The sequence below is a fragment of the Corvus moneduloides genome, chromosome 8, assembly GCF_009650955.1.
Source record: "Corvus moneduloides isolate bCorMon1 chromosome 8, bCorMon1.pri, whole genome shotgun sequence".
NCBI lineage: Eukaryota > Metazoa > Chordata > Aves > Passeriformes > Corvidae > Corvus > Corvus moneduloides.
In genome coordinates, this window is record NC_045483.1 from 27,527,056 (window position 1) to 27,554,773 (window position 27,718).

Here is a 27,718-nt window from a genome sequence, read left to right on the forward strand (position 1 = left end):
AAAAGAGAAAATAGAATCTTGAACTTCTGATTCAAACTTTTATTATTTTTTTCAGGACTGTCATTCCTCCTCTTAGTAAGGGTTTGCTATACCAAAGTGCTTGCTGGTTTCTACATCAAATCAAATTTGCAGCTCAGCTCACTTATCAGTATTAACCTTGGCTTTAAAGAATCTGAAAGTTAGAAAAAATATTAATGTAAAGTTCCATGGAGTTAGCAGCAAATACTAGTATGGAAAAATATTTTTAAAATTCAGTAACTTTTAGTACTGACCTAACATACCCTTAAGTCCTTCATTTCACTTGTGTGTCCTGAGGGGTTGTGTAAATATTTATGCATATGATTTACTTTAGGCATCTGAAAAACTTAATAAGAAAGCAGTTTTACCAGTTTTACAGCAAAGGGCGCATCTGGGTGTGTGTAATACATTTTTTGAAGTACTGGGGCTTTTGAAGGAAATGCTGTTACATTTGAGGTACAGTCACTTTCTTTGTAACCTTTCAGGCATAGCACTGTGTGGAAGGGTATAGATCCTCCTTTCTATTTTTCCAGTCAGTGGAACACATTGTAGCAATTTTAAGTATGCCCATAAGTGTCCCACAGCCTATTCAGGAAATGTTCCTCTATGAAACTTTACATTGGAGACCTCATCCTCAATGATGTAGTCTCAGATTTTTGTGTCTCTTTCCAAACCATCTTCTTGTACATTTGTGGAAGTCACAGTGAGGTGAAAATGTTGAGGGAAATGAGCAATGGCTTTGCTTTTACATTGTGGGTAATGCCCCACAAAAATTCCCCTTAGCAACTTATTTACATAGATGTCATGTTTATTTTTTTATGTGCATGGTGAGCTTTACGCTCAGGTTATGTCTGTGCACTGGCACAGCTTAACCAGAACTGCAGCTCTCTCTGCTCCACGCTATACCTAAGGCTTGACTCAAGCCTGATGAAGTTACACATTCTACCTATCCTCCAAGTTACAGTCAGCATCAGAAGCCATTTTTGCTGTGTTTCTGAGTCATAGATCTGGTGGATTATGACTGAGTGTGGATTGCAGCAACCCAAATGAAAGTGGATCTTAAAAAGGTTCTCCCACATAAAGTCTCCTTGGCAAGGGTTGATTAACATTTTCCTGAAAGTGACTGAAAGTATCTTTGGTACTATATCTACAGAAATACAGGTGTTTGTTAAGTTTAAAAAGCAAAAAACCCCGAAACAACCGGGGGAAAAAAACCCCAAACCCCAACAAAACCCAAAACTAACAAAAAACTAAACAGAAGGGTAGGGAAGAAAAGGTCACTCTGAAGAGAGGTGAATCCCTTCCCATTTTTTAGCAGCCACTGGGGTAGTCCTACTATTTACCTCCAGTTTCTAGTGAATCTTAATTTCAAGAGCCAATTTCATTGCCAAAAGTGTTTGTAGGGTAATAGGCGAACCAACTACCATGAGTCCAGCTTTGCAGTCTAATATCATGTGATTTTGACATCTCTGTATTCAGCGAGTGAGGATTTTCCTACACTGATGTGACGCTTGCAGCATTTGCTTTGCTCTGCAAGCTGGGTATATAGAATTCCTGTGGTGTGTCTCCAGCAGAGTCCTGCTGCTGCCAGAACTGCTGTAACTAAAATAAGTGTTTTCCTACAAAACACCAAAAAATTTTTTATAACTGGTTTGTATCAGACTGTTAAGGTTGGATTTGCTGTGGAGAAACTTTTCTGCCTTTATTAAGCTTACACTGATGATCTACTCAGTCTGTTCTCCTTAGAAGGGAAGTAAATAGGACAGGTTGTAAATCTTGTCAACTGTGAAGTTTGCATAAATTTGAAAATGAGCATTTAGGTTATAAATTAGGGGTAAGGGAGGTACAGTAATCATTTAGTGTATAGGATCGTGGCCCATGTCTAAAGGTGCTAGGAATGACACTAATAATAATTTATTTGTTTTAAGACTGCTTTTATATAAACCTATTTATAACATTCCTATGACATTAGCAACTGCAAGGCTACAAACACAAGTGTTTGAACAGAGATACTTGTTATCAGCCACTGAAATACCATTGTCTGATACTAACCCTGCCTTGCAGATAAAGGCACTCTTTCAGTAGTGGTTTCAGCAGCAGAGACAGGCAGGTGCCCTGCCAGAGTTACTGAGATGGAAGCACCTTTCACTGAGGGATCAGAGGATGAGGGGACATGGTGGCACTTCTTGGGATGGCCTGAGGAGAAAATGGCACCAAGCACCTTGAGGACAACAGGCACACATGGAATGGTGACTTACCCGTGTTACACCCTAGAGCTCTAGAAACACCCAAAAAAGCATTGGAGGTGTCTTTGTTTACTTCTGGGTGTCAAACTTGCTGTGGGTTTTGCACATGACTTCAAGGAAAATATTGTTTGCTATTCTGTCTTACTTGAGAATATGTGAACTGTCAATACTCAATGTCACATTCTATTATGACACTTTTTAGTTCAGTGGTGGGTGTAAAAAAGTTTCCAAAAGTATAACATGTGAATGTAACGTGGAAAACAAAGGGAGTCAGACCCTGGTTGTATGTGAAAATTGGAAAGATTGGCAACGTATGGCTGCTGCCTCATGCAATCCTTCAGTCTTGGCTTGCAGCAGCCGTTCATTACACTGGCTCTTGGCAGCTCCTTTGCAGGTCCAGCAGTAGTGACCAATTGCTCAGCAGTTTTGCAAAATTGCTTGCATGATCAGACCAAACATTTTCACTGGTGACCCAAGCCTGAGTTTGTGCCCCCATGAAGGGGCAGACCTTGTGTGTTAACTCCCAGCACTTCTTGCCGTTGCCTTTGCCAGCAGCCTGCTCTGTGAACAGCTGCTGGAGTACAAAAGGCCAAAGGGAAGTGTCTCAGATTTGCCCTCATCCTGTCACACTCCAAGTCGCTGGAACATGTCCAAGTGCATGGTCAACTACAGGCAGTCTCTGCAGAACAGCCTGTACAGTTGACTTTAAGTGAAACATGAATCATTTCAGTCCTAAATTATTTTAATCCAATCAGTCAGCTGTGTTGAAGGGTGTAAAGAGACAGCAAAACCAAGAGAATGGCTGCCAAGTGGAGGATACAGGACACAAATAAATCTGCTAGGATGAGATGAAATATGAACTAATAATAATTTATTCCAAATGCTGCAGGGGTTACAGTGTGAACCACTTGTAGAGATATTCAGACGAGATGAAATTTGTAGGCTTTCCCCTGTATAATTTTTATAGACACAGCAGAGGTGAAGGAAGGCAAAGCTGTTAGCTACACAGAGAGTACACACAAGGGTTTTGAAGTGCTCACAAAGAAATTTTCCCTAATTAATATATGCTTTACAAGTCTCTTGTAAGTAGATGAGCATGAACAGCTGTAGTTCTTTTTATAGATACAAACTAATCTCTAATACATGTTGGAGTTGAAGGATACAGAGAACAACATGCTGTGGATTCGTAAAGCTCTTCTAGCCATAGAAGTATTCTTTTCATACCCTCTAAAAGTGGAAGGGAATGCAGAAGAGCGTGGGTATAGTCTTGAAGAATACTGCTTGGGACAAAATCGTGACTGGAGCAAAGGATGTAGCTATTAGTGACACATATCATACACTCCTTGTTAACACATCAAACAGCACGTGTGAGTTAGACCTATTTTCTTGACAGGTTCAGTCTTTTGTGACCCATATGAAACAGGCAGCATTTGCTAATGTTTCTTCCCATCTTTTACTAGGGTCAATGGCCTCCATGACAAAGAAAGAATTACATGTTTCAAGCTTTTAAATATTTTTAAAAGCCTAAGCAATAAGTAATTATAGAACTCCTTAGACTTGAGGAATATCTTTGAACACGCTTCCTGTTTGAAGGTGTTTTCTCTCTTCTTTCTCCTTATTGCTAGCTGTATATATTATCAGTTTAATATTGTCCTCTGCTGGGAGACGATATCCTGTTGTGGTAGGTGAAGGAAGAGACTGTAATAGCTCCTTTCCATCTCTAATGCTTATGATTTCATGTACACAAAAACACTGTGGATTTTGAATAGTGTGGTTTTTTTGGCAGTTTATTACCAGTCTGAATGCCTCACTTTTTTTCATGATCTAACATTTGTCTACTGCAGAAGTCATTATCACCTTCATTTTTATTTTTAATAACCTTCCTTTTAATAAACCTCAGTTTGACCTAAGTTTCCAGAAGTTTACTTCAAAACAATGCCCCAGACCTTCTGGAACCCACTGATTTTTCCCCTCAAAGTAATAAGCTCATTACATTTCTATTGATTTTATGGCTTTTTCTGATGTGACATAGGGAAGAATTGATTTACTTAGGACAAAATGTCTTGCTGGGTTCCCTCCATTATTGTAGCCGAAGGGAGAACTGCTGGAGGGCCTATGGGGAAGAGCTGTTTCAATAGCTCCTTGTGCCCTGTTCTTTTGGGCTCAGCCCCACTTTGGACTGACTATACCTCATAATTCTTGTGGTGTAGATTGATAGGAATTGCAAATGAATTTTGTCTGTTTCTTCTTATGCTCTAGAAGAGACACCAAGGAAAAGCTGAAAATCACTATTGATAGAACTCTTTCCCTTCCCTTTCAGTGGAAAGAACTACAGTCTCATGGATTTAGTCACTGCAGAAGAAAACCCTCAGCTGTACAAATGCTGCTGTTTAGAGAAGGGGAAAATGAAAATGCCAAAGTGGGGATGGTGTGGATTCCATACATCTCTAAAACAACTATTTTTGGGGAACTGAACCTTCTCCTCCCAATATTTATTTACTCAGAAAAGCACATCAAAGGGTAAACAACTTTGAAGTATCAGAAAGCAGGTGTATTGACTTACCCATAAGACATTTCAGTACAAACATTGCTTTGTATTCTGCATTCTTCTCATGAAACCTGCTAAAGGAAAGTCAGAAGGAGTTTCATAATAATCTCCTATATCTCTGGGGAAGTTAGCTGAGAATGGGTTAAAATCATCTCTTAAACCACTGTTAGAAAAGAAGCTAAGTATGGAAAGGACTACAGCCTTGTCCTCAAGTGTTACTGCTTTCTCTTTCCCTGGTCTCAGAAATTAAAATAAAGATCTGAGACTTCAAATTACTGCTAAAGTGCATTGCCTGTCATTGGATTGTAGAAGAAAATGGGGGAAAATATGTCATTAATGAGAGAAGGGAGCACCGACTGTGTATTTAAGTTTACATTTGGTCGAGAAACTTCACATTAATGAAGAAACTATCTTCAGGAAATAATGTCCATTTCCCCCCAAATTTCTCAGCTTTAACTCTATAGTAGGTTTGAAGTTAATACACTAAGTGAACAAAGCCAGTTCTGAATATCATACTTCCCTTCCCTCTCAGGTTAATCCTAGGAGGCTTCTAGGTAAGGTCTGTGTAGTGATGGGAATATATGTGAGCAGAGTAAAATCCAAATAAAAGGAATTTTTTTATGAGCTGCATGAAGAAGAAATACTAAAATTACGTGTGACTCAGATCAAGATGTGATCCACTGGAGAGAGTTCTGATGCTGAAAAGATCACTCCTTGGTTTTTTATCCTTGCTTGTCTTTTGCTGTGTCTTTGTAGGAGCATTTGAGACCAGTCTAGGAAGTTATTCTGGATTCAGCCAGTCCACAGCTGTTCCAGAGCTGTTGGCAAAGGTGATATTCAGGCTTGCACCACTCACTTAACTGCTGGACTTCTTGTTCTGCTTGTGACTGTTGGACTTAGGGTACAGGAAACCAGAGTTGTATCTAGAAGGCAGCTCTACTCCTTGGACACTGCTGCATGTTATTGTAATACTGGGTATCTGGGCTGAAGATGATCCCTGGTGAGACTCTCCTTTTCTTTGTCCAATACTGTTCAGGCTCTCACCTTTCTAAAGGATGCAAAGATTTACAAGAAATGGACAACACAAACATCTACAAGGAGACTGCATTGAATGATCTATAAAAAGGTGGCATATATTTAGATAAGCACTTTGCTGCTCCCCATAGCTGATTCAAAAGCAAACTTAAGTGATGGAGGGAAGAGTAGATCTGAACATTTTTTTTTAATATTTCATTAATAACTTATGAAAGAAAACCCCACCTGTTAAACAATTTAATTTACTAAAGCATTAAAGACTTTGCAATTGCTAATTAAGAGCTGGTCTACTTTGAATAAAGACCACCTAGGCTAATGACAGCACATTCACCTATGAACAGAAATACTATGAATATGCTCAGACAGCCTATGAATTCAATCAGGTAAGGAGTTTCTCCAGAAAGAGGGACTGCTTAGGGTCATTGGGCAAGAGTAATGTAAAATGTAGCATTAACAGCATGGGTAGTTTGAAGGGGGAAGCAAACTACATAATGAGGTAAAAATTGAGGGAAAGATTAATTAGCATTTTTTGACAATAAGCCATGTTAGCTGTCACTTGCACAGGACCAAAAAATCAGTTAGGATGAGTCTCACAATAGCTCATAAGAATCACTGCTAACAATAGAGACAATGTAAGGTGGTTGTATTACACTGGGGTTAGTGCTGCAAAGATAGTGCTGCAAAGCCTTGTTTTCACCTGCTGGCTCTTTGCTTTTATTTCCATGTCTGCTGAGAATTAAGGCAAGTTGAATCACTTGTGGGAGTTGTCAAATATTTTTACCCATATGCTGTAGCTGTGTTAGATGAAGAAGAAACAGACACTAGCACAACATCTTAATGAATAGGTGACATGGTATGTTTCAAAAACTGACCTTGCTTTCCTCCAAGCTGCATGTTTTAGATGTTTCCTGCAACACAAAACAGAGAACATTAAATAGTAAACAACATTGCTTTGTACAGCAGTACTTGCCACAGGACTAAGGCTATCTCATAGGTACAGCCATCAGAATGGCAGTCTCAGCTTAGCATATACATCATAAATATAAAGATGGCACAAAATTAATGCTTCCATGCTCCACTAAGGAAATCTCAGACCTCATCAGAGAACTTATTAAATTCAAGAAAATACTCAGGTTCCTGGAAGAAGTTGGACTTCAGAAGAATTCTATAGTACCTATGTTCTCCTTCTGCTTAGTTTCAGCAATGGTCTACCCTTTGTGGTCATGTTTTCTGCATTGTGCTGGGAATATTGTGTAGTTTTTGCACCTCAAAAACAACTTAATTTGTGCTCAGGGACTGGGATTGTCCTCCTTATTTTTTGTTGCCAAATATTAAAATAATAGTTCTTACAGTAGGTGTAGCCATGTACTCCATGACATTCAGTTCCACCATCAATATGTCATCAGCATCTACAGCTGTCTGAAAAATGAACACAGGTAAGAAAGACATAAATGGCATATAGGTATGTCATAATATCTGACATGCAAAATGCATAGGGGAAAGAAAGAGGAAAGCAGAGGACTGACTGAAAAGCAGTGATATGTTAAAGACAGCCCTATTTTTTACATCTTACCACACGTTCATTTGGTAGCAAATGGTGAGACAACAGAAAGATCAACCAAGTAATTTGGACAGTGAAAGACAAATATTACTAAATACACACTTAAAACCAAACATGAGACAACTCTCCATTCAGATGCTAAGTTCTCTAAAACAGCAGCAGAAATGCGATGAAGACAACTGAATAATGAACCAGGGTGGGAATAAAAAGCTGATGGCCTTTTACAGCCTCTAAGTCATTACTCATTGTGTTAACTCGTAGGTTATCTGCATCTTCTTGGCAGGAACCTTCATTATTAATTATGATACAATGTGCAGATTTGTTAACTTGCCAGTTGTCAGAGAATTTAGGTATCACACAGTCTATTACCTTCTCACAATTCCCAGAATCCTGGCTTGTCAGTTTGGCTCTTATGTCACTAGTCTGAGTTGTATCTTTTTCCGTTTCATAGGAAATTTGTCTTCTGGCAAGTCTGGAGAACATACTGGGAGTATCAGTTTCTGTTTCAGTACACCCCTAAAATTAACACAGCAAAAATATTTACCCTAGGTCTCTTAGACTATCATCCAATTTTCCCCAGTTTTACCTGGACAGAAATTGTAAAAGAGATAGGCATTGTATAAAGGACATTTAACAAAAGCTCTGCCATATATGACTTCAGAAAATGTTTGCTTGTAAGAAGCACAAACAAAACTATCAAGTCTGTTGCGTCTAAAATTTGGCTTACTTTTTTTTTCCTCCACAGGATGCACTGCAAAATTTGAAAGAAAATAGTGTTTTGTTACAATCTATTGTTGAAACTTCTCCAATGCCTCTCGTAGCTCCAAGGAGATAGTGTTTCCACAGTACTACCGACTTAGGAAGCACAGGTATTTGGAGGAATTAGGGACAAAGTTTCCAAAGTGGCTTGGGCGGAAGCAGAAAAAAATGGAAGGAAATGTCTCAGGACTGCAGAATCAGTTAGAAATACTTTGTTTCAGGACAGAGTCCTGGGTTTATAAACTTTGTTCCAATTAATGGGAAAACAAAACCCTGTTGCTGAGGGAGTCTGTTTTTTAAGAATCAAGACTTGCAGTGTAAGAGACGCAATATAAAAATGTTCCTTTTCTGTTACCCAGTTTTAAAACCTTCCACTTGACTGGAGGTTACCAGCCAGAAGAATTTCATTTTGACTGGGCTGAGAAGTTAAAAGAACAGAGAAGGCAAAGAAATTGAAATTTCATTGTTAAAAACAACTGTCAGAATTTAGTGCTTAGCTGGATTAGATACAATTATTATCCTGACTGTAAAATGAATTGCCAAGAAAATGTAATCTTTTCAGTTATTTGGAAATTTCGTTTAAAATGATTGCAATGAACTAACTAATATGCTTATTTAGTAATATAACTTTAAGTTACAGGAGAGAGCCTGGATGCCAAATACTTGCCCTGTTTTCAGCTGCTGTGCGAAACATTTGTTTCCACTTAGACTGGCAGCAGCAAGCTGTTGGGGTCTTCTGTGAGAAAGGTTCTGTAATGGATTTACTGATTTGTCTAAATCTGATGATTAATATGTTTCCAAATACATCCCACTTTCAGAAAGCATTATCTATTTCATTGCAATCTTGCTTTCACTAGAGAACTATTTAGTGACTAGCAGTTTCTTCTTTCTGTGTCCAGACTGCAAATCTGTGGTCAGACAAGCACAATTACGATTGGAAGTACAATTGGACTTTTCAACGGAGCTCTGACTATCCTCCTTTACTTTCTAAAATTCCTGTTGTTCCATCTTTCCACTCTTCCTTCAGTGTCACCAACCATCAAGAAGAAAATTATCTGTGTTCTGCTTTTTCACTTCAGCCTTCTGTCTTTAATTTTGCTTTGTCCCTCCACTTTCTCTGGAGCTTTTATAACGAGCGCCATAATGCATTTCATCTAAAGAATCTACCACTTGGAAGGACTCTATATGAAAATGAATTACTTTGCAATTCAAAATGGGTGTATGGGAAGTGGCTCCCTTACTGATTCACTGTCAGAGAGAGAAGAGAGTCTCATTTTTCCTTTCTGCAGCCCACTTATCTCAGAAGACTGGCTGGTTACGGTCGCTCGTCTGGAGGAGTGGTAACTGCTGAAAGACCGTGAGTCTTTAGGAGAAATTCTCAGTAGGGGTCGAAGGCAAGGAACATGTGTTGCAATGGCTCTTCTAATGGATAAGAGGGAGAACCAGTCAGATTTTTTTCTGTTAGCACAAAAATTCAATCATCAAAACAATGCATTTATTCAGAGAGATGAAGTAATGCTGCATGGACTGGAAAATTACTGGGTACAAAAAGAGTTTTCCAGATATCAGATATCTCAATATACAATTACCCTGCAAGATCACTTATTCACAGTGTTCTGCAGAACTCAGATTTATTGCTTGGAAGGGATAAGGGCATTAAAATATAACTCTTGGAACTGAAGGGAGCTATTACAACGATGTTTTATCTGCTTTCAGCTTAATCAGGGCAAAAAAAACATTCTGTCCCTTTAAACTGAACCTCGCAGAAGTACTACATAATGAATTATTTTAATCTTCCCCTAAGCAGCTATTCTAGCTCCTCTTACACATCTGTTTGCTGGCTATCTGTAGAGTTGTACAGAATGTGCATTTATATTACTGTATTACTTTGCTCATATGCAGCGTTAGGAAACTGGCCTAGCTTTCCTCTTCCTGCCAGTCTTCACCATGTAGATGTTCCTGCCCACCTCTTCTCTATCCAGTTCCTCGGTAGTTCTTTGTAAGTGGTGAAACAACAGCCTATCTGTGGCTTTGCTGCCATCCATCAAATCTCACTGCCTCCATCTGAACTTGGAATGATAATGACCCTCCATGTTATGACCTGTCAGAGGAAATATTATCTGAAATATGAAAGCCTCGAGAAACATGAGGAGGATGCACAAAATAGGGAAGAGGTGGTTTGGCTTACTGTATTGCCTCTCTCACTGACCTGGTTAATGTAACAAAGTGCTATTTGCAACACTGCCCAATGTCTGCCTCTCCCACAAAGACAGTTAAAAATTTATGGTGCTTTCCTTTGAGATGGAAATGTTTCCATCTTTTATCATGCAACAGGTAAATACAGATCAGTATCCATAAGCATCTCTAACTACCATCTGCTTAGTAGTTTGTTCCAAGTACAAATTCCACTGACATTTCTGTGGCATTGAGAAGTGTTCCTGGGGAGGGCAAGGCTGTCCTACAGAGTTAAAATGAGCAGGTGAAGGAGAGTTCAGGTACTAGACTTAAAACTGACAAAGTTACTCTCAGATTTTCTTTTCTATATTAAACATACCTTGTTTAATAGAGTGAACTTACCTGTATTTGGGGTGAGTGATGGCATAAATGATGGGGTTATGGATGACAGAAGCTTTGGCAATCACAGCTGGTATGGAGTGCATGAAGGGTGTTAGGACATGGGAATACCTAGAGTAATGCAAGCACATCATATATTTACTATTGAGTTCTACATTGTCTATGCAGTTATACAGTGGCAAGACAATGGCTTTATTAAGGCTGTACTCCACAGAGTAAAAGGGGAGTTCGGTACCAAAACAGCGAGAGAACAAATTCTACATCCTTTGCCTGTAAAGATCAACACCAGCCTAACTGCATTTCTGAAAAATACGGTTTTCTTGGGGCTTCTCTTGCAGCACTTCACTAGTATGACCCAGGATGGTGGTAACTACTGTGTTGTTTTGCCTAGGAACAATGTCAGCCTTTAAGAAGGCTTCACCACCCTGGTGAGGAAGTTTTTCATCATACTGTGGGAATATTTTTGCTCTGTCATAAGGTGGAAATGGTTTGCCAATTGCAATACAGGAATCATTTTGTCAGCTCCCTGAATGTTGAGATGCCATTTCACCTCTAAGGCTTTTCTCTGATAAGGATGTTCTCCATGTGCAATTTTTAACATGGCTTCTCCTGATCATACTTTAAAAGCATTGATTAGAGGTATAAATCTTCACAGATTCTGGATAACACGCAACAATGTGACCTTACTGAAATGGAGTTTTTGACCCTGAGCTGAGACGGTGCTTTGGTAAGGCTGATGGAGAGTTCAGCTAACAGAAACAAACAATGGCAAAGCCTTGAGTTTAAGCTAATCATTCTTGTGTTTAAGCTAATCATTCCCAGAAAATGAAACCTGTAGACCAACAATATTAGTGAGCATAACTGTGTGCTGGCACACTATTCTCCATTCAAAATATTTTCTAAAGGAATTAAGGTTCTTCCTTCTTTTTTCATATGGTATTGCTCTGTCAGATGAGTTGTCTTTATTCCAAGTCTATAGCCACAGACTCCATGTCTGCCTCCCATATGTAGCATGCAGTGATTTTATCTGAGTCGATTGAAATAAAATTTCACAGAAGACATCCAGGCTTGGTTTGTTAATCTCTGAAAAATCCCAGAAGGATTGCCTAAAAGACATAGTTCAGAAATGGAAAAAACCTGAATGAAGCTATGTTGCTCCCCAGATATCTTCATAAGCAGAATTTGAAAATACTAATTTATAAGATACTGCAGAGTTATAAAATTGTCCATTTGTTCAGTTTTTTGGGAGTGTGAGGCATGGAGCAGAAGTCAAGTTCAGCAGGTACTTCACCCTCCTAAGGTAGATGCTGAATTGTACGTGACAGCCCAACAGTTCTATGTAGCTAAAGTGGTAAACTTAAAGCATCCCCTAATTGATTTTCTTTTAGGTCTGTTGCAGTACTGCAAGGTAGCTGTACTGCATTTCCATGTCTCCTTGCTCCTCCTCTGTGTCTAACTGGTCACATGTCACCAGTGTTGAATGTCCAGCACCTAAGTTCCCCTTTGACAGGAGATGGGACACTAGGACGTGTGAAGGATTCGTATTTCTGAGTGAGAAACATGTTTACCTTCATGAAGAAAATGTTTGTTGGCAGCTTGGAATTACTCCTCTGCATACAAAGGGAGAGAATCCACTTCCCGCGTATTTTTTCTCCTTAAACCTAAGAATTTAGAAGTGTTGTGTTTAGGAAATCGCCTTCCTAAGCTGGGTTTGAGATGAGGACCTGCAGTGGCCTCTTCCTTGGGTGTGTAACAAAAAGCACCCTCGTCTCCCAAAATGTTCCATGATAAATAAATTTGGACTGTGTGTCAGTTTTAGGAACACCTACTTTTTATTTCTGACTTGAAAAATTCAAAGAGGAATGTATTGTACTATCATAGGAATCTTCCACTTGGGGTTTTGTGGGTGACAAGGCTTCCTAAAGCAGATAGTCACACACATTTTAGAGAGGCTAAACTGAAGCACAGGAAAATTCACATGTTAGGGTGGGAGAAATAGCCATGTAGAGCCAAGGCATCTGGATTCCCAATCCATTACTTGTGCCTGGATGGTATCAACTATAGTCTGATGTCAGGTTATGTGTTTTAATACTGTCATGCTTCTGTTGAAATTACTGTATAAAATACTGACAATTAAATAGATGAAGGAAGTGCTTTGATGATTTATATTTATGATCTTTTACCTCTAGCATCAAAAAGCTCCGAATTCATGTATGTACTAATTTTGAACTTGCTTATACATGTAAGGAATTTCATCAGTTTGATGTAACACAAAAAAATGAATATACTTTTCTAAGTTAAAGAAGTAGAGAAAAAAAGAGAATCAACCCCTGGGAGGATCTTTTTGGGGCCCTTTATTTAGCATTTTGGTGCTAAATAAAGTTAAGATAGTTCAAATATCCTAGCACAGAGAATGCATTCAGAAATCTTCAGCATGGCAGTTTATGTTGCCAGTAATAATATTCTTGTTTTCTTTCTCCTTTTTTTTTTTTTTAATTTTCTTAAATTCAAACTAATAAAAAAACCAGTCAGCATGTGCCCCATTTGTTAAATATCATTCCTAAATAGTGAATGTTTTGGACACATTTCAGACATTAAACTTGACAAGTAGCTTTGACTTTCATCTGTCTTTTACAGTTTCACATCTTTTGCATTCACTGAATGTTCCTCTGCTGATACATTTATAATTACCCAGCAAAAGCTACCAGAGCAACAACAGAGTATGGTGACCAGGAAACGACAAAAAACAAGATGACGATCAGTGCAATTTTGGCCATCTTCCACTCATTTTTCATCCTCTGATACTGTTTCTGGAACTCTTTATTTCCACGTTTGCATCCAAATGTCTGAACAGACCTAGGGAAAATAAACATACAACAGCAAAAAATGAAGGTAGGGAAATGAGCAAATAGCTTCATGAAGTGGGGAAACAATTACTCTTCTGATACTTCAGGCTAAAATTCCTGCACTTTTATTGTATGTTAATGCAAGTATGTGACCCGTCCTTCACAATTCGATGTACTTCTGTTGCACTAATCAATGGGAAAATCCACGTGTGCTTCAGTGAAGAAAATAACCCTGTAGCAAAAGAATTTCCACATAAACCAAGTATTCAAGCCAATTGAATAATGCTGAGTTAAAGACAGTTAGAGGAGTCTTTGCTTTCCCTGGTCCAGTTTTGCTACCTTGCTGTCACTTTGTACTTCTGAACTAAGTGACCAGATCCACTGGGATCTACAGGATTGGTACCTACAGATGGCACATGGAGTGGCAGGCTGCCCTTTACTTTTAAAGCAATCACTTTTTGTTTCAGAGTCCTGTTACTAAATTTTTGTTCTCCTTTTCACCCTTTTCTCTTTTTTAAAATTTGTAGTTGAATTCCATCTATTTTTCTGTGAAATAATTATTGATACACTGTCATTAGGTGTTTCTGAGGTCCCTTTTGTATTTATTCTGGTTGGTTAATTTCTGTACTCTTTTCCATGTCATTAGATAATATACCGATCAGCTCTGGCCTAAATTCAGGAATGGTTCTTCTAAGAATCACGCTTCTTACCATGTTGACTATTCACAGAATTCTCGTTTGGTTTCCTGTTTCAGTCGTGCATACAAAATAAATGTGAGAAATGCCCCAGTTTTCTTCTGTTCTTTCTTTGTTTTAAGAAAACAGTCACTTAAACACAAGGATAAAAATTTGGGACTGTTGGCTACTTACTTGTTGGCCTTCTTGATAGCCTCAAATATAGAGACATAGCTGTATATGATAGCAATCAAAGGAATGAAAAAGACAAAGCAGAAAAGCAGCATTGTGTAGGCACGGACTGATGGTGTGAAAGTCATGTAGTCCCAGGAACAGGAAGTCAGCAAACCCTCAGGAACATACGCACCTAGGAAGAAAGACAGGAGAAGGCATAAAGCATGAAGTGATTGTTATTCTGGGTGCAGAAATTACAGAAGATACTCAGAATAACATGGGATTTAGTCCTATTCTCTAAAAGGGAAAAAAAGGTTTAAAAGGATAAACAATTCTTCATGTAAAGCACTTTCCTATTTTCTTTTGTTTCCCTATTGTATTTATGTTTAGTGGTCTAAGGCTTCAGCAAACTGAATAATTTTGCTTCAGTTCTTGAATATTGTTTAAAACTCATCATAGTCAAAGGGAATCTCTCCAAATACTTATTTGGATCTTGGACCAGACCTATGTAGGCTTTAAGTATCTCCATTTCCTGTCAAATTGCTTTCTTCCTTAGGAGTCAAACCAGTTGCTCTAGGTACCACTTTTCTAAGAATGTGCAGGTAAGAGAAATTTACTGGGTAAAGTATGACAGCTGGTTAGGGGTCTGTAGCTCTGACCGAGGAAGCTGTGACTGGTCGGGAGAGATGGTCCCGAAAGGAATCGTCTTCCCGAGGCCCGGTGTCTTCCTCAGCTGCTGGCTGGAGGGCCCGTGCAGGAGCTGTCAGCTCTTTAGTGATTGTCAGCTCGTGATTCCAGCTCAGCTCTGCAGGGCAGCCTCCAGGCCAGACCAGGGAGAGACGAGAGGCCCGTGTAGCTGTTCCGCACGAGGGAGCTTTATTGGTCTGTATGCCGGCGAAGGGGAGCTAGGGACGGGCAGCTCTCTCTACCTTTGCAGGGGCAGGGGGCTAGCTTTGTAGGGATACAGGGGGTAGGTGTCAGAGGGTAAAGGCCAATGGGTTACAAAGGATCTGCATAGGGTCTCTCAGAGGATTTTGGGTCTGTCATCTTCTCGCCGTAACTGAAAAGTAGCTGCCTTCCCGGGGGGGGGTCCTGATGGGAGATTGCTCAATCGCCTTGTCTCAGCAGACGTCCCTCCAGGGCAGTGGCTGGGCATACCCCACAGCAAAGGAAAAAGATTTATTGTGTGGTCCAAATTATTTTGTCACGAAGTAAAGCTGAGTAGAAGTAAAAAAAAAAACAAACAAACAAACAAACAAAACATGCATACATAATGTTCTGCCTGAAATAAAATGTATTCTCTTTAAAGGAACTATTTCGAACTGCTAGTAAATGAATTGGCAACAGCAATGTCTTTTTACTTTGTAATTTTAATTTTAGCTGTTTATGCTGATATTTTCTGCTCAGCTCTTAAAAATATTGCACCAGATGTTCTGAAATGCATCTAATTACAGTGTGAGAGTTCATACTGTGGGCACTATTACAATCTAATTACAAGATAATAACACCCTGCAAGCAGTTATTCCACCTTCTTCAACTGAAAATCTATAATCTAAGGCTGTACTGTCATTTTGTTATTCTAACAGCTCCTCACTCAACTAAAGACTGCTTCTGTCAGTATTGCAGTTTGCCTGCTTAAACATGCTTCATGTTTGTGGGGGACCAGAACAGCAATAATATGACAGTAACAAAACTCTACTGAAATTCTACTCAGTACTTGAGTTGGTTGTTGCATCCTTTACTAGTCAAACATTTCTATGTTCTCACCTCCGTTGGCAGACACATTCTTTTCTGGAATTAGGGAGCATAATGATGGGCTGCGGTTTTGAATGATGAGTTCATTCTAACTTAGTGACTGGAACTGGTGACTCACAGAAAATAAACTTAATGGTAGTGAGGCAGATTCAAATGAGGAAGAATAACAGAAACTCTCTTTGTCACAAATTGCAACGATCAAGGTGCTGTATGAATGTTCCTGAATGTTCCGATTTCCACGCGTCAAATTCACATTTACAAAAGTATTTCCGTTACTACTAAATGCCATCCTTATTGGAAGCCAGTGACAACACCAATGACCGAATGGAGAATGTGGACAACACCAACTGCAATTTTTCCATCCAGAACACAGTCAAGACTTACTGAAGGTCTGCTTGCGCAAATGCTCAGACTGTATTCCTCCTTTATGTGAATAAAAAGAAGTAGATTGACACTGCTGTCTTAGACAGCACCTTTGAGGATGAAAATTCATCAGACATAACACAAATACATTTATTTAACTTTTATATTGTTGAATTTGGTTCAATGGAATAGACATGGGATAACGACCAGGCGCATTCTTCATAAATTTTGGCCATAAATTTATCTACTGTTCTTTATGCAGTAAGTAATGCACTTAAGAAAAAGCCCTATTATATGGCACTGTCATATAATATGCTGTAATGCACACTGCATTCTTTTCTTTTTATTGAGATTGATTTTGATTTGATTGAGACCTTCAGTTTCAATATGTATTTCATCTTTTTTTTTCAAATTGGTTTATTCAACCCTCTTCTGTACCTTTAAGTGGTCTTTAATCCGATACTATGAGGGCAAAAAAGTTTAATTCCATTTCACTTACTCCATCCAAAGAAGGGTGGGAGACTCCAAGCCAAAGAGTACAGCCAGACTCCTACCAGGATTATTAGGGCCTTCTTCTTAGACGTCACTCCAACTGAAGCCAGAGGTTTTGTGATGACAAAATATCTGTCCAAGGCAATCACCGTCAAAGTGATCATAGATGTTATGCCAAAAAGAGCTCCGCAGAAGGCATACAGCTCACAGCCTTGCAATGAAGATGACAGAAGTAGCAGTGAAATTAATCTACCCATGCTAATTAATTTCTAGGAGAGTTCAAGTCTGAACTTATGAACTAATGTCTTCTGGAATTTGTAAAGCAATGAAACTTGAGTTTTCCTGCAGTGATAATGCTACTTCAAAGCTGCTGTCTGTCTTGTTAATTACATTATCCATGGAGATAAACTTCAAAGATTTTGTTTGCTTCAATTGCTGGAGACAGTGATACTTAACATATTGTCACTCACTGATTTCTGATGTTTCTAGTGGGATCATTTCAGCAGTCCATTAATATCTTGTTTAACTCCAGTTTTACTGCAGGTCCCATAGAAGCAGCTGTTTTGCTCAACAATGGGATATAGTTACTTTGGTGTCATGGAACTGTTCATATCTCAAGGGCAGTAAAACTGAAGTAAATATTAATACATTAATGAGTAATTTAGCTGAAGTAAATATTCAGACTATGAATACATTAATGAGTGATTTAATTGTTCAAACAACCTAATGATTAAAAGCAGTGGTTTGGATTAGTTTTAACATGTATGCAAATGAACACTTAATGGAAGTAAAATAAAATATGCTTTTGGTCATCAGAGATCAAAATAGCAATTTTACTTCTGTGAGTTTCCTCTCTGTCAGTACCTGTTCAAGAGGCAAAGATTAGTCTTCTTCTTACAACAGTTATATTGGAAGAATGAAAGCACCTTCATTTCACATTTTCTTACTACACAGGAAGTGTTAACATTTCTGTTAACTCTGTGAAAAATCAGGCTTTCCAGGGTTTCTTGCCTCACTTTGCCAGGTGCAAGTCCCAGAGCAGGTTATTCAGAAGGGCTTTTAAGCTGGTGTGCTGAGGGGCAGTGCTTCTTTGTCAGAGGACTCTGACAGTAACCAAGTCATGAGGTGATTGGGGAAGAACACTGGAAAGAAGGTTAGTGCTGTGCCTCATGTTGCCAGTGGTGCCTTTGTATCTGTCTCATGAATGTAATTTTCCTCGCAAGATGGCAGTATATTTGTGTCAACATTGAAACAATGTTGAGAAATGTTCTCAATATTGCAAGAGTACCTGAGGGTAGATGGATTAACAGCCACTATGGTAAGAACATACACAGTGAAATCTTAGAAAGAATATATACAAACCTTTCTCACCAAAAATCCAGTGTTTGTAGAGGCTGTTGGTGAAAAAAAACCGGAGACTGTGTAATGGACATCAGGAAGTCACTAATAGCTAGATTGATGATGAGTATGTTGGCTGGAGTTTGAAGGCTCCTACTCCTACAGAGATCAGAAGAAATGTTGCTAAACAGTGCTGCACTGTTAATGATGCCGTTACTCGTTCCTGTGAGTTCACAAATACCAAGGAACACTACATGGTAAGCTAAAGCAGAGTACTTCTCGTTTCCCTCATGAGGGAACACAAGCAAGGCTCAGTTGTACACTCTTATACTCCTGTGCACTTTATAGGATAGTTTTGATAACCAGCTCAGTGACTGGGATAAATCACACTGTTCTTTAAATATTCTAACCCAGCATTCTAACCCAGGGTACTGCATGTCCACGATTAACAGGAAATTAAAGTTAATGTACACTATGCATTTCTGGATCTGGGTTGTGTTAAGCAGGAGAAGGAGCATGCATTTTCCACTGCTGATAAGATCAACAGTGACTTCCGAATACAAGGATTAAGCAAACTCACTATGTACCACATCAAGCACTTTGTTTTACATCAGTTCTTCTCTGTGACACTCATTTCACTGGCCCAGACTCTGTCTTTAAAAGAGCAATAAGGAGTGTATTCTGCCTGCTTTTGTTATAGATAGTATTACAGTACAGTCTTTTAAAGGGTACACATAAAAACTCAACTGAGAGCTCTTCAGTTTGGGGCTCAGTGTAACTATTTAGCTCCTTTCTCAATTTCAGTCTTAGACATAATTGAAAAATATGTGAATAAATGGTGGTTCTTTGCACTGGTCCAGAATCAATCACTAGGATCACCATCCCCTGTCTGTCAATTTAGGAGCAAGGATATATTATTAGTAGGTGCCTATGGGTTGTGTGTATTTGTTTGTAGTCCACAAAGTTACTGAACACATTTCTGTTTCAGGCAGCTGGTTTTCTTATGGTTTGCCATTACTTAAGGCTGCTTCATAAGCACCTAAACTGTTTTCTGAATTTCTGATGTACTTGTTACTTAGCTATCAGTATCCCTTTCTGTCTTCATATCACCTTCAAATGAAGACAAGCTGTGTCCTCCAGTGGAAGTGGAAGTGCCATAACTGGATTTCCTGTATGGGACCAGCCAAAAAGCTAATCTGGCTCATGTACTTCATCCTCACATATCGGATCTGCATGCCAACACCTTTTCTCTTCTTAAGGCCACTGTCATTCTCTCTTAAGTGTTGGTATCTACTCTGAATGAATGTGCTGAAACCTACTGCTTAATGCACCCCATAAATACAGGCTTGAGACCAAGAATGACTTTCGTCCACACTCCAGTGATCTAAGTTAGCACAGCCAAATTATCCTATAATTTGTTGCTGTTACTTTGGTTTATTACATTAGTGCCTAAAGACCGATCACACAGTAGAAGCTCACTGGCTTGGACATCATGTCAATGCTCTGTCCCAGTGTGACAAATCAGACACAGAATGAGGAGTGAACAGGAATGGTGAACACATGACATTGTTGTCAGAGATCCAATTTCCCTCAGATATAAAAGTTGGAATATAGCTTTAGCTAAAAGGAAACAAGCCAAATGTTGGAAAATGTGAAAAAAAAAAGAAGTGACATGGCCACTAATGAACAGGGGGGAAGAAAGAAACTGACAAGTAAGAAACAGAAGGAAACATCTAAGATAGAGCAGATTTGTGGGATACAGAGGTGCAAACCAGCCCATCAATCCAGTGCAGACACAGCCAGTAGAAAAAAATTCATTGTAACATTTCTGCTTTGGCTACATTTCTATTGCTTGGAATATCGGGCGGTTCTCTGCTATTTTGGTAACAATTTTGCTATGGCTGTGGTTAATGGGAAAAAGAGGGAAATTCCAGGTTGCTACTGTTTTCCTACAGCAGTGTCTTCTGGTGCATTTTACTCTCTCAGTAGTCTGATAGTATTCCTGGACTGTGTTTGCAGAGCACAGGATACAGTTCAAGTTCATACATTTGAATATTTAAAAAGACTTTCAAAAGAAAGGTACCTGCAGAAAGCGTAGAAGACCAGGAAATTACCCAGAGTTCCTGTGATCCCCACTATAAGAATGACAACTCCAATTGTATAATGGGCATGGTCTGGGACATCCACTGTAGGAAAAGCGCGAGGAACATCTTGCGCTGTCATCTTCTGTGGAGCAAGCAAGAGGTCATAGGTATATTACCAAACCTTTCTGAATAAGCTGGCATGTGCTTCTCTAGAAGGAGAAATTGTCAAGAATGCAAGAAGACAACAAGCAAAAAAAGTCAGAATAAGTGAATTGCTTTCATATTCCATTTACTGTTGATCATCTTTGGGGGATAAATATGCCATCAACAGTGCAAAGGAGGGTTTGCATGTTTACTGTCGATTTAGAATGCTGGTGACGAAAAGCAACCTATTCTCTCCCAAAAGAAAAATAAGGATATAAAGGAGAAAAAAAGACAAGAAGGGACCCATTTCATTGCATCTGATTTCAGGTAGTTCAGTATTTAACAAGTAAGCTTCCTATAGATTTAATTTCAGGAAAGTTTCTGTACCTGTGAAGTACAATTTCAGTTGTCCTCTGACATCACTGGCTAGACTTTGCTGAGCAAGTAGAAATGTTCTGTGGATAAATAGGCATTTACTCCTTTAGCAGTATGGCTATTTCATTTTTCCCGCTGGATAACACTGAATTGTGAGCTGCCCTCAAGAGCTAATTACCAAAAGCCTGGCAGCTTGAACAAGAGTCTTTTGGAAACTAAACTAGGGATCAGAAAAACTAAACCACAAATCCTTTATCCTTATGCCTGGTCTCCACACCAGTTTCGGTCTGCCTGAATCAACGTATTTTGCTCTCTGTGAATTATTTAATAAACCACTTGACTGAAGCATTTGTGTCTTAACCAGTTAACAACTCACCGCAAAATTCAGTAGCCAAGTCTGAAGACTGCAGTACTGGAAATGGGTATTTTTTGACAATAGAGGCAGACATTACTTCTGAATACATCTGTGGCGTTGGGCTGAGGTTATTATAAGCAGTGTGTATTTAAAACCAATGTGCCAGTAGCAAGAGGTGAACCCAGGAGCCTGGAATTCTGGAAGAGATTGTCTTTGCTTTGTGTGCTGAAGATCTGCCCGCAGCAATCCTCAACCACCAGAGTGCACTCCCTGGGTTTCTACATTAGCAGCAATAAAATGCTGGACAAATACTCTGATCTTAGAGAAAGAAAATGTAGCTCTGGCTGTTACTGTAATTGGAGCAGAATGCTAAGTTTGATACACTAACTGAATGACCGTATCATGGCATTTATGGTTCAGGTTCCTGCAGCAAAGTGGAAGTTGGTGTAACATCATTAACATCAATGGGCATCTTGCCCAGGTAGAAATTGCTGTGCTCAACACACTGCCAGTAAACTAACAAAAATAATCCCATACTAATAGCAAGTAGATAGGAAGAGTCTGAGATAAAACTCTTTCAAGTAAATGAGATCAGGTGTTCTTTGGCTTGGGTTGGTTTTATTTCTCCTTAGCCTTTTGGCTAGAACATTTTTAAACTGCTATTCTGCAGAAAGTTAATGATGATTATTAGTGGAATGGAGATTTCTGATGTTTTTTCCGCCTGTAGCTATCCATTTAATCAGAACTGGATCAATGTAATAGAAATGAAGCAACTAAAGGAGCTTGTTTTGGCTACGAAGAACAGATTAAAGTAGCTTTAAGTTGAATTAAATTTGTGGAGGGGGGACTAAGGACAAGGAAAAATTTAAAAGAGAGATAAATACACAGAGAAATCACAAGAGAGGCAAGGTTATTTAGGGGAAAGTAGAAGATTTTAAAAATTGCTTATTCATTAATGAAACAAGTTCAGAGTCAATAAAAATGTCAAGTGTGAGAAAAAATAAAGGAATAATATTTATATCGGAGCAGTGATAGAGCATAAATTACAATACTACATATATGATCAAGAAAAAGTGCGTGGCAAAAGGAATAAATTAGCATTTTAGTGTGGACTTCCTGTAGGCCTTGGATTTTTACCAGAGGGTTCAACTCTGGCTGTTCTCTAAGAGATAAAAATCAATTATTAAAAAGAAGTCATTTCACTGTTTTCATCAGAAATACAATTACTAAAGTCAAAGACAGGTACTAGTTGATTGAGAAGGCATTAGATCAGGCCTAAGCACTTCAAATCCATCTCTAAGTTGCTTGCATACACACAGCTTCCTTACTAGAAGACAAAAATACATGCCTGTATCAGGTTCAGCTCTGTGTCTTCTATGGGAATTGCACATCAAAAGAAAGGACAGGGAGAAAATGATAGTGCTTTAAGAAAATCAGGTCAGCAGGATAATCAAGAAATCAGATCATTCCCAAAGCTTTCCTCTATTTAGTTTCTCCAGTGCATTAGCCTTGTTTATTCTGTCTTCTATTGTCATCCCACAGTATGAGTACTTGGTTAGCAGGGGAGAATAAAAATCCCCCTGTTGCAATCCATATTGTAGCACTTGTCCTTTGGGAATACTCTGAACAGCTATTTCAATTGCAGTGATAATACACAGCAGTGTTGCCTTGCATGTTTTTCTGTTCAACCTTCTTTCTATAAACACCTCGTAATGAAGATATTGGAACTGGGACTGGCCCTATTTAACATTTTATTGGCAACATGGACAGTGGGATCGAGGGCACTCTCAGCAGCTTTGCTGATGGCACCAAGCTGTGTGGTGCAGTCAACACGCTGGAGGGAAGAGATTCCATCCTGGAGAGGGACTTGGACAGGCTTGAGAGGTGGGACCGTGCAAACCTCATGAAGTTCAACAAGGCCACATGCAAGGTCCTCCATGTGGGTCAGGGCAATCCCAAGCACAAATACAGGCTGGGTGGAAAGGGATTGGGAGCAGCCCTGGGGAGAGGATCTTGGCGGTGTTCATAGGATCATAGAATGGTTTAGGTTGGAAGGGATCTTAAAGATTCTCTAGTTCCAGCACGCCCGCCATGGACAGGGACACCTTCCACTGGAGCAGGTTACTAAGAGCCCCATCCAGCCTGGCCTTGAACACTCCCAGGGATGAGGCATCCACAGCTTCTCTGAGAAATGTGTTCCCGAGCCTCACATCCTCACAGTAAGGAATTTCTTCCTAATACCTAATCTAAACATGCCCTCTTTCTGTTTGAACACATTACCCCTTGTCCTACCACTAGGTCCCTGTAAAATTTCCCCCTCCAACTTTCTTGTAGTCCCTTTAGGTACTGGAAGGCTGCTCTAAGGTCTCCTCAAAGCCATCTCTACCCCAGGCTCAACAAATCCAACTCTCTCAACCTGTAGTCAAGATAAAAAGCAGGTTTTATAACTTTTTTTGGGTGTGTATGAAAACAGGCCTTTGGCTAGAGCTGTGCAAGAATTTATGTTTTTAATCTCTGAAAGGCATATAACTTATTATTGATTTATGCTATAGTTTTGCAGAATCAATTTGAGAAGTGCCACACTGGTTCAGACAAGTATTCCTGACAAAACACCAGCCTGCCTTTAGCCAGGACTGGACATTTCATAGAGATGCCAAATGTGCATAATGAACAGTGGTGTGAGACTTTAAGTAGTCTTAGTAATTGGTTTGTACCCTAAACCAGAGTTATTATCTCTTGGAAAGGAGAATTTTACTCCTCCATAAATTTTAATCCTCCATATATAGGTTTAATCCTTTGCTAAATCCTATTTTGTCATTTGCCTCAATAGATGCAGAGTCAAGAAGATAGGAAGTTGCTCTATGTCAGTGTGTTTCCTTCCAGCAAGTTAAAGTGTGTCCTGGTAGAAGCACTAGAGTAGAGGGAAGCAGCTAAGTTTCATGAAGTTTGCCTTCTTAAAATGCTCACTGTTTTCCCTAAAGGAATGTTTGTTTACTACCTACAATGAAACAGCTAAAACAGAACTGTGTTCTCAGTCGTCTTTCAGTAAACTTGACTGAGACTTACAAACCTGAGATGCCTTATGGGAGTTTGGAGAAAAGCAAATGTTTTATAGATAAATATGTCTAAATCCTTGCTGCAGCACAATATGGTTCCTTATTATTCTACATTTACAGCCTGCTGCCACAGCTGCTTGCAAGGGAGGCAGAATTCTTCCTTGAGGGACAATCAGAGGAACCAGCTTGCTTCTTTAGGAAGAGACAGACTAAGGTTTGGTGCAAGCAGAGAAGGGAGTAAAAATAAATAAGCCACAGGGCAGACTTATTAGGGCACATAGGGCAGAACTTGTATTTCACCATGAAGTTTGTCAAAACCCTCCAAGACACTAAGGGAAAGATAGTTGAAAAGGAATTCCTTTGCAGGCCAAACCAAAATCACGATTCTTAAGTGATTTGTCCAGGTAACAAGGAAGCCTAGACCAGATATTAAACCCAGGAATATTTGATGCCTGCATCTGTTTTGTCTTGGGGATCCATTTATCGTACAGTTTCCTAAAAAGAATGTTTTCTAAATAGTTACTTCATAATTAAATAAAAACCCCCGAATGAACCAAACCAGCTAACCTCTGAATAACTTCTAGTAGAAGATATACCATTTTTGAAAGTCCAACACACATCCCCATAGCATGAGAAAAATATTTTTGTATAAGTGATAAAAGGACAACATGCAAAGAATTGAATTCAACTATTATTGAGAAAAAACATCTGTTCTTTTGCAGAGTGAGGGAATAGAATCATATCACTTAATTACCATTCAGTTGGAGGTATTTATTACTGAAGTCCTACTAAAGCTAACAGTGATGATGGCAGGAGCAAGGCCATGCAAGCAAATACTCATGCTAAATATAAATCATACGTGATATAGCCCACTCCTCACAGTCTCACAATGGCAAGAATATAAGATCAGGTTTAGAGTTATGGTTACAGGGAAAGAAGAATTTGTCATAAGGTCATTTGGGCATTTGAATATATTTCAGTGCTGATTCTGATTGATTTAATTGTATGACATCAATTTGAAAGCCAGGAGCAGAAAAACTCTGTCAAGGACACTTTTTCAGCTACTTCTGCCCTGAACATGGCAGATGGATTGTATCTAAGTTGGTGTAAAACAAGACAACAAAAGGGAAAAGAAAATAGGGAGCGCTATATGGTTGCTTCTGTGAATTCATCTAACTTCAAACTGTTACTGGTTTTGCAGAATGTTATAATGGAATAGAGCCCAGTTCCAAAACATTGCAAGTTTTGGACGTCCGGGATGAACTTTGGCAATATAACAAGTGTCTTTGTTTCCCTACAAACCCAGGTAAGGAAGCCACTTACACAGTATGACTTACACAGCCAATGATAGTGTTAGGCCTTTTACATTACAACGAATTACATAGTTTAGAAAAATTATCTGACCAGAAACACTGTAATTTCCTGGGGTTCTTTGTGTGGTGTTTGTACTGCCTACCTACAAGAGGCCTCAAACAACTGATAGCACTTACTTTCCTTTACAGGTCTTTGCTCTGATTTCTGAGCTTGCCTCTGTGGGCACTTGCTCTGTGACGACAGGCAGCACAGAGAGGAGTGTAATCCCCCCTCAATTATGGTTTCAGCAGGGTGACGCTAACTGCTAAGCCCTCTTTCCAGTAGACAGCAGGGCTTTCCATAGATGATGCTTGTCCTGTTGAGCAATTTGGATAACAGATTTTGTATCCTATCTTCCGGATTTAATCTCAGCCACAAGCAGCACACACTGCTTTCACTCCTGAAACTCTCTTAAGCCAGTCTTTATGTCAAGTTAAAATGTAAAATTTTGGCAATACAGACACTTGTCCTAGGGAGAGGAAAGGGACAACTAATTAGATCTTTCAGTAGAATAAGGACAAGATCAATTTTTAATTTTCCAGTGTAAATCACTGTGTCCCCAGAATGCTTTTCCATTTTGCCATGAGCTCTCCAGTCCCTTTCTCTCTCCCTGCTATGTTCTGCTGTCCTTTCTCATGTGTTATCCATCTAATTTAGTCTTGTAAGCGCCTTGGCTCAGGACACTATTTTTCTGTAATATACTGCAGATATCCAGGTTTTATTAAAAAATAGATTTTAAAAACTTGAAAAATTAGGTTGCTTTGTGTTTTTATTATAAACTTTTAAACAGACTTTTGTAAAAACAGCACATGAACAAAACCTGCAGTCCTAATAATATTCTGAGAGGCAAAGTCAGAAAGAGGACTTCTGAACTCCTTTGGTTCAGGCTTGTGGGGTGGGATAGAGAAAATTTTTAGCAAACCCAAAAAATTCCATCCTGAAGTGTCATCATAACAGATTCTCACCTTCCCACTTCCAAGGAAAATTTCTTTCTCTTTAGTATATAAAAACTCAGAAAGAGCTTTGATAGGACTTACCTGAGAAAATGGTCCAAACAACTTTCTTGGGTAACTGCATGTAACAACTCTTTTAACATTTACATAAGCACTCCACTGCACTTACAGATTATGACAGAAATTATGGGGATTTCCACCCTGAATAACCACACAAGAGAGCATTATGTTTGAACTGCTATAATGTACAAGAACATCTTGTTTTGATAGTTTGCAACATATTTGATGCACTTTGCTGTTAGACATTCCTGCTTGTCTTCTGCCCATGCAAATCTACTGAAAAACACTGCTTATACAGCCTTTTCTGAATTAAATAAATAGTTAAAGGAATAAAAACAAGATTTAAAAATTTTCATTATGTTGTTCATTTTTGCACTACAGCATTAAATGTGTACACGCTCCTTAATTGTCCATTTACAGTCCTATAAATGCCAGCCTTGCCAGAGATCTACATGCTACAGCTTTAAGTGACAGAAAACACTTACTGTTGGGGGTCTAAGAGGCAGATCCATCAGGGTGTAGGCATTGGCTTCTGAGTCATTCCATGCATTGAAGGACTCCACAGTTTTGGTGCTCTTGGCGTCTTCAGAGGGACAGGAGATCCCCTTCTGAATGGGCTGATTATTCAGGTGAACAGAATCTAAGCAAAAACCAAGAAAGAAGAGCTGTCCTCTGAATTTAAGTCAGCCACTTTACCTTCGTGTGTGTGTGTGTGTGAAGCAGGTTGTTAGATTCCTTGGAATGGTGTGAGATCCAGTGCAGAGTTTCTCACTAGAGCTTCAGATTGCTTCAGTCCATCATCAGCTTAGCAAAGGGCAGCAGCAGCAGCTTCCATTTAAATACAGGAGAGGGCAGAATCCGCACATGCCCAGTTTGAAGCTTGCTCCATCCTGATTCCAGCTTCACTTTAATGACAGTATAAAACTGATGCTCACTTAAAAGTGCTGTTATCTGG

General features: G+C 39.1%; 1 protein-coding gene and 1 long non-coding RNA gene across 3 annotated transcripts in view; one reads left to right on the forward strand and one right to left on the reverse strand.

Moving 5' to 3' along the window:
• Window positions 1-27,718, forward strand: part of LOC116447694 — a 70,482-nt gene that overhangs the window by 8,522 nt on the left and 34,242 nt on the right. The window contains exons 3-4 of one of the 2 annotated variants that reach the window (XR_004241655.1): window positions 25,599-25,703; window positions 25,900-27,289. The exons of the other annotated variant lie outside the window; for it this stretch is intronic. This is a non-coding gene — a long non-coding RNA (uncharacterized LOC116447694). Of the gene's footprint in view, window positions 1-25,598; window positions 25,704-25,899; window positions 27,290-27,718 lie in introns of those variants that run through there. 2 annotated transcript variants of the gene reach the window in all.
• Window positions 25-27,386, reverse strand: OPN4 (opsin 4). Its single transcript, XM_032117131.1, is given in 13 exon segments — window positions 25-5,860; window positions 6,720-6,755; window positions 7,198-7,266; window positions 7,778-7,924; window positions 9,409-9,589; window positions 10,745-10,852; window positions 13,433-13,597; window positions 14,457-14,628; window positions 17,053-17,256; window positions 18,408-18,453; window positions 18,455-18,542; window positions 20,467-20,609; window positions 27,249-27,386. Coding segments are annotated over 13 exon segments (1,578 nt in total). The 5' UTR covers window positions 27,276-27,386; the 3' UTR covers window positions 25-5,668.